Source organism: Danio aesculapii, chromosome 4 (assembly GCF_903798145.1).
Source record: "Danio aesculapii chromosome 4, fDanAes4.1, whole genome shotgun sequence".
Lineage (NCBI taxonomy): Eukaryota > Metazoa > Chordata > Actinopteri > Cypriniformes > Danionidae > Danio > Danio aesculapii.
This window is the reverse complement of record NC_079438.1, coordinates 48,371,828-48,386,839: the sequence shown is the minus strand read 5'-3', so window position 1 is coordinate 48,386,839 and position 15,012 is coordinate 48,371,828. Positions and strand designations below refer to the sequence as shown.

General features: G+C 37.9%; 1 protein-coding gene across 1 annotated transcript in view; it reads right to left on the bottom strand.

Annotated features, from left to right (window-relative positions):
- Positions 1-1,629: 1,629 nt before the first annotated feature.
- The window catches only part of ppfibp1a (PPFIA binding protein 1a), a 21,826-nt gene continuing 8,443 nt past the window's right edge, over positions 1,630-15,012 (bottom strand). Inside the window, exons 2-25 of the mRNA XM_056455882.1 lie at positions 14,859-14,940; positions 13,760-13,965; positions 11,666-11,755; positions 11,377-11,490; positions 11,150-11,260; positions 10,442-10,534; positions 8,501-8,618; positions 8,001-8,062; positions 7,602-7,686; positions 6,415-6,497; positions 6,099-6,157; positions 5,552-5,603; positions 4,978-5,137; positions 4,695-4,824; positions 4,219-4,350; positions 3,993-4,143; positions 3,803-3,914; positions 3,634-3,722; positions 3,195-3,314; positions 2,985-3,110; positions 2,722-2,910; positions 2,485-2,637; positions 1,981-2,046; positions 1,630-1,897 (exon numbers count right to left, since the gene is read on the bottom strand). Of these exons, the coding sequence (XP_056311857.1) occupies positions 1,820-1,897; positions 1,981-2,046; positions 2,485-2,637; positions 2,722-2,910; positions 2,985-3,110; positions 3,195-3,314; positions 3,634-3,722; positions 3,803-3,914; positions 3,993-4,143; positions 4,219-4,350; positions 4,695-4,824; positions 4,978-5,137; positions 5,552-5,603; positions 6,099-6,157; positions 6,415-6,497; positions 7,602-7,686; positions 8,001-8,062; positions 8,501-8,618; positions 10,442-10,534; positions 11,150-11,260; positions 11,377-11,490; positions 11,666-11,755; positions 13,760-13,965; positions 14,859-14,922 (2,643 nt within the window). The 5' untranslated portion in view covers positions 14,923-14,940 and the 3' untranslated portion in view covers positions 1,630-1,819. The remainder of the gene's footprint in view (positions 1,898-1,980; positions 2,047-2,484; positions 2,638-2,721; positions 2,911-2,984; positions 3,111-3,194; positions 3,315-3,633; positions 3,723-3,802; positions 3,915-3,992; positions 4,144-4,218; positions 4,351-4,694; positions 4,825-4,977; positions 5,138-5,551; positions 5,604-6,098; positions 6,158-6,414; positions 6,498-7,601; positions 7,687-8,000; positions 8,063-8,500; positions 8,619-10,441; positions 10,535-11,149; positions 11,261-11,376; positions 11,491-11,665; positions 11,756-13,759; positions 13,966-14,858; positions 14,941-15,012) is intronic.

Sequence of the window (15,012 nt, the reverse complement as noted above, 5' to 3'; positions counted from 1 at the left end):
CATTAAAAAAACTGCTGTGTCATACATATGAACATACATTAGATAATGTGCTAGAAATGACCAAGTGATTGACGTTTTGCTATATGTATATGGAAATCTAATGCTCTAACCACTACTGAAGACATTTATATCTTTATATTATATATTTATCTTATTAATAATACCTTACATTTATATAGCACTTTTCTTGACAGACAATACACATCCACCACCAGTGTGCAGAATCCACCTGGTCCAGACCAATCATGTTAGGTGGATGGTTAGACCACGATAGTTTAGCATCTCATCTGAAAGACGGCACTCACTGAGCAGTATAGTGTCCACTTCAGTACACTACACACACACAGGTTGAGCTCCCCCTTCTGGATTCACTTCCGGCAGCAACCTCTGGTTGCCCATCCAGGTACTGGCCAGGCGCAGCCCTGCTTAGCTTCAGAAGGCAACCCTGTGAGAGCTGCAGAGAGCTAGCTGTCAGCATGCAACATTAAGTGTAGAACCCCGGTGTTCATAATGCTCTAATCACTACACAGCTGAAGATGTTCTCTCCAAGGGTTTTAATGGTAGATCTGTTCCTAAATTCCTAATTATATTCTTATTTAAGGTGTGCAACAGTGAGATTAACCACTGAGCCTGTAGTGTGCTTGTCAAAAGAAATTATTAAACAAACATCTTGTCTTTATACCTTTTTTTTTGGGCAGAAGTTCATTTAAGTGGGTTCCTCCAGTTCCCATTAGGTGATCTGCCTTTGACACATGAGTGAGAAGTCAGAGCCTACCACTATTGCTTCCAGGGAGTATTTGGGGGTTTGCTTTGCACCACAATTAGGAAAGCTCATTGACTCCCCCCACTTTCAATTGCTGTCAGGTCCAGGAATCAACTCCGCAACCTTTCGATTACTAATCCAACTCTCTAACCATTAGGCCACAACTGCCCCACAAACGAGGGTCATAAGCGTGGTCCCCAAACTTTTTTGGCACTTTTTTTTTAGAGCATGCAGCTCTTTAGATTTTCAGGTGTATTTTTTTTCTTTGACACTAGAGAGCATAAGATGTTTGGAGCATGGATGGAAAGTTGACTCATGCATCTTGACTAAACACTAAACCTTGAACATTTTGTATTTAAAAGTTTTCTGTCTTTAGAACGCAAAAATGCATAGATTGTCAATTTTAATTTCAACAGTTTTTAAGCTTTAAATTTATAAATAACTCAAAAGACAATTTCTGCCACATAATCACAGCAGGATAGATGATTTCCCCCCAAAGTCATATGTTCATTTAAATGATGATTTACGAGAAATACGCAAAACAGATTGGATTTGGAAAAAATAGCTTTAATTGAATTTTCTTTGACATAAACATGCATAAAACAGTACACAGTACGTGATATTCACTGATAAGGTTATAGCATAACAATATCAAGAGTTTGCGGGCAATTCCAACAACATTCCCTCCCAATTACAATGACAACATTCAAATAGAAAAAAAATACAAAAACATGCAGCAAACACACATAATAACAGGCCAGAGTATAAAAGACAATCAAATCCTTAAGAAATAATCGCGGTTTAATTTGTGGTCTTTGGTTTTTAGCTTGGTGCAAACACATAAATACTGTTTCAGTTAGACTCTAACTGTTAGAGGATACACTGCAGATCCGAAATGTATAAATAACACAAGGTTACACTATTGCATTCACAGCGCAATCCTGCTAGTGGAGCTTATTGCGTTCATAATAAAATCACAGTGTCTTGCTGCAGGGTTTCAGTTCTTTGGGAAATTTCACAACTACAGACTTAAGCGATGATTGTCATGTCTAAACATTAGTCGTCGTCTGTGGCGCTGGTTTCAGGTGAATGAGGCGACGCTTCCCTGAAGAATTCCTCCTCTTTCAGCATGCTCTGAAACACATGACATCAGTGTTAGGAGGATAAATAACTGCAAGAGATACTGAGCAGCTGGAACATTTATACAGTTTTCTTACAGTCAGGTTGTTGATTTCCTCTGAGAAAGCACCGATCTGTCGCACTGTACCCTCAGAGTCTTCCATCTGCACAGAGATACATAACATTAAGGACAATATCTAACATTATACACGGCTGTCTGGAATACATGAGCAGATCAGTCAACAATCCAAAGTATGTTGTTCCCAGATAACAACTGCTGAAACTAATAACAGAGGATCAACTGAGTACTATGAACCATCTTAACTGTTAATGAGTTTATTCATATACATATTTAAATGTTGATTTGTCACTCTGCTGTTTTTGAGGGTTTGGCGCCATCTTGTGTGTAAATAATAATATGCAGCTTAGTGTATTCAGCCGTTTTTCTGCAAGCTTCAAATTTAATTAAAAGGTTAGTAAATGTTTACAGCTCATATCAGTGTTTTGTGTATAACCAGTAGAGATAGCCAATTAAAACAAACTTTTGCATTATGATTAACAGTTTTAGCTGCACTGCATTCTGGTTGTTGCAATTGTGGTACCTCATCCAGCTTATCTAAACTGTCTTCGTATATGCCCTTATGGAAACTGCCGCTTTGAGGCATCTGCACATCCATGGGGCAAACATACTCCTCCATATCCTCTTGCCTCTTCCGTCTCAGTGTCCCAAAACTTCCAAATGACAATCTTCTCGGCTACACGGAGAAGACAACGTTAAATTTTTGTTGTCAAAAAGGAGTTAACTGTTGTTTTCGACATATTCATAAGCTTTAACTTGCCTTTACTCTAGCTGTGGCTGTGAGCACAGTGTAATCTGGGTTTTCCAGATACTCCTGCTTCTGTTTCTGTGCCTCCGAACCAATAAGAAGATGGAAGTGGGTCGCAAGGTGACGTCTTAACAGCGTCTTATTTGGTGGGATGTTAAGAAGCAGCGCCATCGTCTCAACATTGAAGCGAGGCTCTAAAACCTGAGAAATGCAAGTACATGTAGTAAAACAACTTTAATGTTGTAAATCTGCTTTTACGTCTTCGTCGCATGTACCATTAGGCCTCCATGAACTCCACTTCCTCTCAGGTTGGGAGCGTACTCGGCCAGATCCACTGAACGCAGCCACTCCATCACTCTGTGATTGGTCCACTGACAGATTTCAGCTGGTGTGGCATTATTCTAATAATAAAAAAGAAAGATATTTAATTATATTATAAGTGAATGCAGCAAAGTGTGTGTTAGCATGAAGGCAGGGTATGTTACCTCTATTGGTCGGCGGCGCAGGCAGTTTGGGTCGTAGCCGTTGAGGCGTAAAACCTGGATGGCCCTCTTTATACTGAGATGGTGAAGCACACTGCCAACTTTCAGACCCAGCAGGTCATCCTAAACAAAGACATGGCGAGTCAATCTCACTCTTGTGAATACAGTTTATACCTAAAAAATGATTTTAAATAAATAAAGAAAAAGTTACTTTGAAAAATGTTGGAAATCTGTAACCATTGTCTTACATAGTATTCGTTCTTACTAAGAATGTCAGTGGTTACAGGATTTCAGCTTTCTTCAAAATATGTTACTTTGTGTTTAACAAAAGAAAGAAACTCATGAAGAGGAGAGTAAATAGTGAGTAAATTAGAAATTTTACCCTTTAATCAAATGTTTGTCCTTTCTACTTTAATTTGTATACTGTATACGTGACACCTACCACAGTCATGTAATGAAGCATGCGTCCATCCACTCTGCCCTCATCAAACTGAGATTTATACTGGGGCAGGCCGATGTCATCCAGCCATTCTTTGGCATAACGAAAATAATTATCATCATAATTATATCAACACTGCATCTGTTATTAATAACAAATTAGCATTACTTACGAGTAACCCAGTTGTAGTCCAGTTTGCCCATAGCATCTCCATCCTCTGAGCTGAGTGACTGAAGAGCCAGCTGCAGTTTCTTTCTGTGTAGAGGATGCCTGATGCCCAGTTCCTGAAGCAAGAACATAGAAAAATATAATACTGCATACAACACAATAACTTTCTGTTGATATTTTAAGAATGTGGAGACCTTTTCCCAATCATGCTGAGATGCCTTCAGTAAAGTGTGTCCAGATTTAATCCACTGCTGAGCCTGATTCATATATAAGCCCAGTCCCTGTTCCTGCAGCCACTCACACACCTGCTCTTTACTCCAGCGGGAAAATGCGATGTTGAGCTCACTTAGAGAAACGCACGAGTTACAAACAAATAAAACACAATGATAATAACTAATTTGACGAGCAAACAATGTGTACTTGTTATTGCTCCTCTGCAGATCACGTGACCAGCCCAGTATGGGTCCTGCTGTGGCTCGAACTCCACCTCTCCGAAACTCTGAGTCTGGAGAATCATCAAGGTCAGAGGAGGTGGACTGACTTCTCTTCATCCTGACCAACACATTTTAAATATGATTAAGAGGTAATATTGTCTTGATTATCAGTGCATATATCTGATAACATATGATGAATATATCCTCCTCATTTCTTTATACGTTAGTGGTTCTAAACTTTTATAGATATCTTTCATCTGTTGAAAGCAATACAAGATATTATGGAGAGTATTGGAACAAAAATGGCCATTGACTTCCATTATGTTTTTTGTTCCTGCTATAGCTGCTTTTTTCAGTATATTTTCCTTTGTGTTCAGCAGAACAAAGAAATTCATACATATTTGGTTGAAGGTGAAGGATGAGTTTTGGGTGAACTATATTTTTAACAAGCAGCAATGAGACCTTCCAAATAACTTCATGATGCCCTTCGATTTCTTCTTCCCTTCCGGCGAGTGTGTGTCTAATGCTTTCTGCTTCTTAGTTTGCACTCCGGCCAAATCCAAGTGCTCCGTCCCCTTACGCTCTCCCTCAGCTGCAAAAAAGCCAATAATAGAGTTAATCTTACAAACAACAAGCATGCTTTTAGAGTTTACTGTAAAGTGGAAAATTGGTTTAAAACAGCACAACTTTATATAGAAAGAAAGTTCACGACATTGTTTAACAGACACGGTTTGGCAAAAGTCACCTAGACTGGGAGCACTGCCTGTCATCTTGTTCCCTCTGATCTTGAAAAAGCCACGTCCAAAAGAGGAGCGAGTTTTCTTACTGCCAAAACTCTCATTTCCCCCTGAGCTGGGCTGAGTCGGGGAGATGGAAGGAGAGCCTCTGTTTTTACTGGCTTCATCCTAAAATATAACAAGCAAACGTTTGAAGATCTTGATTAAGATACAACACTTTTTATTTTGACAAACTATTCCCCGAATAAACCTCTCAAGTAATTGGTCTAAAACAATTATGACAATTTAGATGCTTAGAAAATCAACTACCATGTTATTGTAAATGTAATCAGAGTGTGGAAAAGTATTTAAAATGAATTGCCAATTGTGTTTATCAATGAATTGGGTTTATTTATGTCAGGTATACTGTAGTAATTTTCTGTAGGGGCCTGTATCTGTAGATGGAGCCATTGTGCTAACAAGAGCTGTTATTGTGTGCAAGTGGTGTTTTAAACTACATCAGCAAGCTGAATATTCATGGCATTTTCATAAGACCTCATACTAAATGGGCATTTTTATAATTTCTCATTTTACAGTCAGTACCTCATTACTGCTCGTCAAAGGAGACCTTTCAGATTGCTGTACTTCAGAAACACTGAAAAACAAAAATTGAAGTAATGCATGCCACACAAATGAAGTTATTTAATTAAATTATTTAAGTTGTTAAACAAGAATAGGGTACAAATGGTATCCAATTACTCTCTGAAGAAATAGAGGAAGAAATCCCATGATCTCCAGGAGAAAATGCTACATTTGTTAAGCAATAATTATATCTGATAATATTTTTATATACACAGTAGTCAACATTTTTGGATCTTTTTTAGTGTGGATGTTGTTCAATAGTTGTAGTGCAACTTTAATGAAAGGTTTTGATCCATATAAATGTTTCTACACATGGCTGATTTCAAAATCTTTTCTTAATCTTTTACATAAAGTTAGTTCCAGAATATAAATACAGCTTTGAATAAATAAATATGTATGGATCTTATTTATTTCGATCACTAGTTTGTACCCTATTCGTGTAAAACACTTCAATATTATAGTTGTAAAGCACAACATGTCTAAAATCAACTTGATTAAAAGGACAGACCTGTCTGTGGGTGTTTGTGGGACTTCAGGCAGCAGCTCTGAACATGGAATAAGCTGAGGCTGTGAGAGAAACAAGAACAAGCAGCAAAAATAAATGTCAAGTATTTTGCCTGAGGAGTCATATTTCAATGAACTAGGCAGTGGCTGAAATCACAGGATGCTGCTCCCAAACAAAAACAACCCCTTTATTAAAAAACAAAAAAGTTAACTGTTATTGTCTGTTAGAGCATCACAATGAAAGTAGTGGAAGGAGGGGGTTTAAAAGGAAGTCTGTGGAACATCCTGTGTACATAAGCATGTATGCAAGAGGCTCATACTTCATCAGTTTCCTCTGTTCCTCCTGTGGAGAGCATCTCAGTGTCACACAGCCCTTCTCTTGTGTCCTCGTCACTAGGGTTGTCTGGGAAAACAGTCATGAGACAGGACAAATTGCCAGAGCTATTAGACTGAAATGCCGACAAAAGCTTTCTGGAAAATACAGGAGATCAAAATAATTGTTGGCCTAAATGTAATAAAGACTCTGGGAGAACAGACATGAGAGAGGAATTGAGTAAATGAATGTCACTATAGATGCATTTAATGGCTGCATTTTATTTTCAGTCAGCAAGCAGTTTGTTTCATCATGATGGAGGAGAAAGCATTTTAAATAAAAAATATAATGTCATTTTTTATCATAAATGTAATTTTAAAGGAAATGTATAGAGCTGATATTTTTGACAGAGCTGGTTTTACATAATTGTAATTGCAAAAAAAACAACTGACAAAGGTTTACTTATACACTACTTGACAAAAGTCTTGTCGATCCCAGTTGTAAGAGCAACAAATAATACCTTGACTTCTGATAATTTGGAAAAGTGGCAGAAGGTTGTTTTTTCAGATGAATCATCTGTTGAACTCATCCGATTCATCACAAATACTGCGGAAGACCTATTGGAACCCGCATGGACCCAAGATTCTCACAGGAATCAGTCAAGTTTGGTGAAGGAAAAATCATGGTTTGGGGTTACATTCAGTATGGGGGCATGCGAGAGATCTGCAGAGTGGATGGCAACATCAACAGCCTGAGGTATCAAGACATGTGTGCTGCACATTACATAATAAACCACAGGAGAGGGCAAATTCTTCAGCAGGATAGTGCTCTGTCTCATACTTCAGCCTCCATATCAAAGTTCCTGAAAGCAAAGAAGGTCAAGGTGCTCCAGGATTGGCCAGCCCAGCCACCAGATATAAGCATTATTGAGCATGTCTGGGGTAAGATGAAGGATATATAAGCCACTTCTGATTCCAAATAGTCAACTAGAAGTCAAGTTATTATTTGTTGCTCCTAAAACTTGGATAAGCGACAAGACTTTTGTCAGGTAGTGTACAGTTTTTTTTAATGCATTAGTATTACTTTTTTAATTTCAAGTCAAGCTAACAGTTTTAATGTTATATAATGTAGCATTTCAGTATTTTATTTATAGAGTAAGTGAAATAAACAAAAAGACATAAAAGTGAAGCTCACCTTTCAACACCTGCACAGTCTTCACTATATCTTGAACTCGCCTGTAATGGATCAAAGACTGCTGCAACTCTTTTATTCTGAAATCCTAAAAATTCACATTAAACAAGACATTATTTTTTATTTCTCTTAATTTTCAGTGAATCATACTGCTAAATATGACTGAATCTCAAACATAACACTTTAAAATGATTAACTGCCACTTTGATCTATTTTATACATGCTTTACGAATAAAACATTAGTGTCTAGTTTCTCTTGCTACATCTGAATGGCTGTTAAATAACTGAAAGATTGTGGGGAGGCTCTAATTAAGAAACCACCCTTTTTGAAGTAATGCGTGAGCTGGCAGGTGGTTGATGTGATCGCTACAACAAAACAGCAGGACGTTATATTGTTTATACCTTCTCTTCATTAGCCGCCTTTAGAGACTCCATCACACTCCTTAATCTCTGCACCTCCATATCTAAACAACACACACAAAAGCAGCAGGCTAAACATTTCAGACTACAGATTTCCACTAAATGTATATATCTCAGGAATGACTCAAATTCTGCTCCCTGATTTGCAGTCGGGAATAAATAAAGTGAGAGAATACATGCAGATCTAGTAAATCACAGTTATAGGAGCAGAAGAGTCTGCTGCCAAAATCAGGTCACCATCAATCAAAAAGCGAGTCTAGACATGCGTAATACAATCCTTCATACATTCCAACACAATGTTTTTTTTCTTCATCTTATAATGTGCTTGGGGTACTTTTTTCTTTATCTCACCAAAATATTTTTATTCCTGTGTCATCCATTTAAAGTGTACAACTACTGCTGCAAATGGATTTATTAGCCGATCTGTTCTGGTTATGTGACATCTTCTCATTTGTGATCATTGAAATAGAGTGATCTAGTACCTCTCTCTTTGCTTTGTGACTGTTCAGTGTTTAAGGTTTCTGGGACGACTCGGTCTTGAAGTCTTTTAAGTGCCTGTTCTCTCTCCTCCAGCTGTTTCTGTAGTGACATCAGCTCCTCCTGACCAATAGAAACACAATAAATGTCTCACAGCACATTGAATTCAGACCTAAAAATAAGCTCACCATGTGCCACAAATTTACTTAGCTCTAATTTAAAGCAAAAATGCACGGACTGCTAATATACAGTAAAGTTAATACAAGGGGGAAAACATCCATCCATGTTATTCATACACCCCATGACCAGTGTTGCCAGATATAGCTTACATTTTCCAGCCCAAAAGCTGCCCAAATGCACAAAAAAAACACATCCAAAATATTAGATTAATATTTAATTTAATTGTTATTTATTTAAATCGAAATTAACCTTGTTACTTTAATCGTCATAATATAAACCATACAGCAACCAACACCAGAATCACAACATAACCGGATCACATCGAAACACTGCCCCCCTCTCACCCACACAATACACTTGTTTTACTTTCGAAATAGGGTATAAATTTGTCTCATTTGGCATTTTAAATTCTTTTAAATATAATTAGGTGCTGCTTGTCAGTCAGACAACGCTTCTATGTTTGTTCTTGCTGTCAATTGCGGGGAAAAAATGATTGATAAAAGCGTCATGACTAACCGCTGTTTAGCCGCAGGCGCTGCATGATGCATGTGCACAGATTTTGATTAAACTTTCCTTCAGCTTCTGGTGGGCCCACGCGGTATACTATGCACTGGCCACTACTAACTGAATGGAGTAAGAGCCACAGTTATGTTTTGTTAAATAAGTTAAAATTTACGTTTCAAAATCGCCCAAATTTTGTCAACCCACCAATGCCATTTTGTTTTTTACCTGCGCAATCAAATTCATAACCGCTCAATCTGGCAACACTGCCCATGACACTTGAATTGTATATATGGGAGAAACTTCGATTAGTGTTTTAAGAAATTATTTATAAGGTGGAAATGTTTTCTTCACAGTTCATACATTATAAGTCAAAAGGCAGAGCATGGATAATCCCAAAGATTCTGTACCGTATTCAATACAAAGAGAAAAGTACACACACAAAAAAACCCGTTGGCCTCAGATATGTTTGTGATACTATTGTCACATTCAAATTCCAAGCGTAATGTTATTTTTATGACAGATAAAAATAGAGCACAAAGCCAAGCATCACTCGCACTCAGTTTGACTACGGATGTGGATTATTTATCATTTGTTTCAGTTTTTTCGAATAGAAGTTTCCCAAACTAGAAGTGCAACCCTTAATCAAAAGCTATTGACCTTATTCTTCAATGCGGAAATGCACTAGTTTTTGCAATTGTTTTAGAACTTCCGATTCAGTCGCCTATGGGAGAAATGACTAGGAATAATAAACGGCAGAAAACGGTCAAACTACTCGCTCTACAAACAAGTGTTTGCATGACTATACAGACAAAGTAGAATAATATAATGTGAAAATATCAGTTTGCAACATAAAGCAGCAAAACAAGCTGTTTTTAACCTCTAAAAATGAATAGATGTGAATGAGACCGGAAGTCTCGACCCAAAATGATTCAAATGGTTGCGCCCGCTCGTACGCGGAGAATAAGGTGAATATTCAGATGAGGGAAAAAGTGGATCATGTGGTGTGAACAAATCCTATTCAATGTGGGTAAAAAAAAAAAGAAAGAAAAACCAAGAGGCAGAACCTCCAGCTATGAGACTTTGTGCTGCTTTGAGTGTAAGGATAAAGTTCATTAGTTTAGTACATTCCATGATGGTCAAAGTGAATTACTCAAGGATTTCTCTGTGTGGTAAAGTGATTCATGAACAGATGCTTGCTGTTACACTTCAGTGCTGCTAATCTGATGTTGTGTAATTATCACCTGACCATGAGGCACACATACTTTAGTAGAGTTGAGGCTTCTCTCATACTGTTGTCTCTCGTTCTCCATGGATGTCAACTTGAGACGCAAGTCTTTCACATCCTGAAAAAGACCCTGAGGAGACAGAACATGTTATTTAGAGGACAAGAAAAGTTTGGGTTGGACACTGACAGACTAAAGGAAATACTAAATTGTTTGCTGGATCTACAGGCGAAAAGAAAAAAATAAATCACCCAAGGACATTGAAACTGAGAACTTCGTAAAGTATATTTAAAGTGAAATCTATATCTAACATGAAGGAAACCCAGCCCATTCGTTTGGTCCATTGTGGATTTCTGGTTTGTGAAACTCAAACTCCCCTCTGTGGGCTCATGCAAGTGAGAGAAAGCTGAATGGGTCCAGTGTAGTCTGGACTCAAACAGAGCAAAAAAAAAAAGCTTTATAACAGGAAATGGCTCCAGCACTTAGTATTTCACTCTCACCCTCTGCTGGATAAAATTGGAGGATTAAGAAGCAATGAGTGTCACTGTGGAAACCTCAAGGTGGTCAAACCATAATAGCCAGGTTTAATTTCATTAAATGTACATGTTGTCAGTGCTGTTCAGTGTCAGTGCTGTCAATGCATTCTTTTCTGCATTGAAAGCAATTCTGATTAATTGCTGGAGACTCTAATTTATTAGGCATGTAGGACTTATATGCTCTGTGAAACAGCAAACGTGTGCTTAGTACCTCACTTTCTCTGCAATCTCCTTCTGCAGCAGCTAGCTTCAGCTTCAGACTTGATATCTCGGTCAACAGTTCCAGTTTCTCTGCCTCTAAAGTACTCCTGCTAAGCAGCTCCTATACAATACAAGTAACATTTTGGGTAATCTGTTCCTTTAATACCATGTACAGTGTATTTTAAATGCTGTGTGCACTTTTGTTAAGGAACACAAGTTTATAAGAAAACCACACACTTGCTGTAGTAACTCCTCTGTAGCGTTCAGTTTCATGCGATGTTCCTCAAGACTCGAGTCTAGGTCCCTTATTTTTTCCCCTTGGACTTCCACTTGGTCAGTCAGAACACTTACCTAAGAAGATAAGAGGTCAGTATTTCTTGAGTTTGTTTGATGTGTGCCATTTAGAAACTACAATGGCTGTATTATAAAGGGGAGTCAATAGAACAGCAGCAGTGCACAACTTCTAATCCAACAGAAAAATCCCACGCAAGCTATAAAGGGTCTGGACTTGGTTTTGACGACACACCTGGAGCACTAAACATTCTTTGTCACTTTCCAAGCGAGAGAGTCGCTCCTGGTAGACCAAATCCCCTGCTGCAGATCCATGGCCATTGGTCTGGAAACGCAAACAAACACTCTGTGTTAGACATAGTTTTGTTCTACATTAAACACGCATGGAAAGACTTTTCCAATTAAACACACCAGATTTACTGGGAGCTTGAACTATGTTGTGTGACACACATCATATAGTTGATTTAGCAGGATCTAAAGAGTTAACCAAATGCAGTGAAATGACCATATACAGGCAAATTCCAGAGGGACCTGGAAAAGAAATCACATGCTGCCATCTGTGAATCATGTGGGGTTTGTTGTGAAGATACTCTACTCTTGTGAAAGTTTTCTCATTGTAAGATTTTGATGCTAGGAAGAGGAAAAGAAAGAAAGCATGCACAAAGAAAGGTTGAATGTGGAAAAAGGGGCCAAGGAACTGAAGTGTGCTTAATCCAGATGAATCATGGCTGGAGTTGAGGATGGAAAATTCAAAGGGAAAAAAACTTGCGTCATTGCATCACATACAGATGAATATTTCATTTAAAAACGTAATGCGGGTTTTGTTTTGCATTTTCCATTTTACATCAAGCAGGTAACCATTTACAAAACTATGACCAAAACTGACATTCATATTCTTAAAAGTGGTTGTTGCTAGATCGTAAACGGTTGTGGCTAGATCGGATACGGTTGTGTGTAAATTTCTCATTTACTGTATTTTATTAGGTGGTTCATTCCGCTGTGGCGACCTAAGATTATTAAAGGGACTAAGCCGAAAACAAAACGAATGAATGAATGTATTTTATTAATGTCTACTCCTACCCTAACCCTAAACCCAATCGTCACAGTACCGTAAAAACAGTAGTTGTACTGAGTATTATTCATGCTATCTATTAATTTACCCAATAAACTGTATTTTTTAAGGCCTACCCCCACCCCAACCCTAAACCCAATCCGTCACAGTACTGTAAAAATATGAATTATTGTGATACAGTGTCATAAAAATGCTGCTATACAGATGTGCATATCGCAGTTCTGGCCAGCCGCGTATGCAATCTAGACTTTCGCCTTAAAAGTCCCGAGAAATTAAAATGAAGTTTTTAAGATGTTAGTATCAGTGTCTTAGCGTTAAGGATATTTCAAGACTTCAGACTTAGCTACTGCTTCAATATGTAAAAGCATATTTGGCATGCTGTCTCGGGAGAGAGCCCTGAGGATCCACAAGCTAGGGGCTCCCTCTGTTTAGACAGGAGAGAGAGAGGGAGTCTGAGCTTAGGTATGTCTCGAGAACTCCCCTGCTATTGGATTTAGGAAGGAGTGGAAAGAGTTTGGCTGGAAAAAGGTAAGGATCATATCATGTGATCCTTTCGAAATTTGTTTATAAAACTTCACCTATAAGCTAGTGTGCTCCAAAACGGTGACAAAATTTGCATTTAGAAGATATAAAGACCCAAAGCTTGCAGTTTGTCACTTCCGCATAAATTAAACTATTTTTTTTAACTTCATATTACGGTTCTCATTAAATTGACCAATCAAATGTTCTACAGTATCTGATATGCCCCGCCCCCTTCAAGACACTTCTCATTTGGTTTTCATTTGATGCGCTTGAGCTCAACCACTCTCTAGCAGAGCTGTGATTAAAAACCAAACACGATTGGCTGTTTTTTTTATAAAGGGGAAGGGCTACTCTATGTCCCACCCTCTCTTTATGTTTCAGTTGAGCTTACGTCAAACACTGGACAAACACTGCGCATTTCAAAGCTCTTCATGTCACAGGACCTTTAATAAAATAAAAAAAATGAAAAGACATTATGCAGAGCAGATCATTGATGCCCAGTTCAGGTTATTTTTAAGTTAGTTAATATAAATGAGTTATATATATTATCTTTTAGCATATATACATACTGAAATACATTTATAACAGTGTATTATTAAAACATAAGGTCAACGGTTTATCCCTATTCTAACAGTTGTACAACAGGTAACCTTAACAAAGCTTTAACAGATTACCATAACATCATATAACATGAGATAATGTTGGGAAATCATTTAATGTGAGAAAAACACCCACCAATCTGCCTTGTAGCCACTCCATCAGACCCTCGGCTGTGGTTTCAGACACTTGACTGCGCATATTTTCCTTTTCCTCAGGATCCATCAGGTCCAGCGCAGCCCTCAGGTCCTCCAGGAGATGCAGCGCTCGAATGTTGCCCAGAAACGGTGAAGTTGGTGACTGACAATCAAACAGGCCATTGGTGTAGGTCATGGCCTTAGAACCTGCGGTGAGCGGGAAGAATGAGGATCAATGAAGGTGATCAATGATGATTTTACGGATGAGAAAAGATTTTTTAAAACACATCTTCAACAAGCAAAGAAAATTCAGTTAAATCTCAAATATTTTGCACATAAAATATGTCAGATCTGTGGTATTTGTTGGATATTAGATGACGATTATCCACGATTAATGACTGAATTTTCATCTGTTTGGAAAATGATCTTGATGGACTATCTTATCAGCATTACAAAAATAGTATAAATATATTAATGATAGCTTGCAAAATGATTAATGTAAAAATCCTGGAACACATTTGCTTTATTTTATATTTAAATTAGCTTTATTTTATTTTTAAATGTCATTTTGGAGTGACTTCACATTTAAATCACTGTTTTTCTGTAACCACTTTCAGCACTTTCCAAAAACAAAACACAGGTTGGATGAGTGTGTCCTCAGCGCTCCGGTGGCTTATTGTCAGATGATATAAACAGCGGGACGTCCACTGCCACGATTACAGAGTGAATGGAAAAGCATGACCTTCAAGAGATTCTCTCTTGCTGAAGGCAAAGACATCCATTTGTCTCTGATGTGCCCCTGATTTGCTCAGAGATGGACAGTTTTGTGGTCGCATACTGAATACACATTAGATTTCATCAGTGCTGAAATAGTGGAAAAAGCTGGTAATGTAGCTCAAGACGCATACTCTCACCTCTTATATATCTGCAGAAACACTCACAGCACAAATGTATTCCCTTAGCGGGTTTATGTGCAAGCATTGCCCCTAAAAAATACTTTGTTTTTGTGTGCAGTTTTTCATACATGATCACATGGTTTGTGACTGTCTAAAGCTATATGTCATTTTTGTGCATAGTATGTAATATTTATTTAGTTGTACCTGCAATGATGCCATCCATCTGCTCCAGAGCAGCCGCCAACATTTCACTGGCATCACACATCATGATTACCTTGCTTTAAACCTGCAAATGTCACATTCAGAAGTTAGATTTGACTTTGCATTGAATTTAGGGGTGCAGATTTAGTTCTGCTTT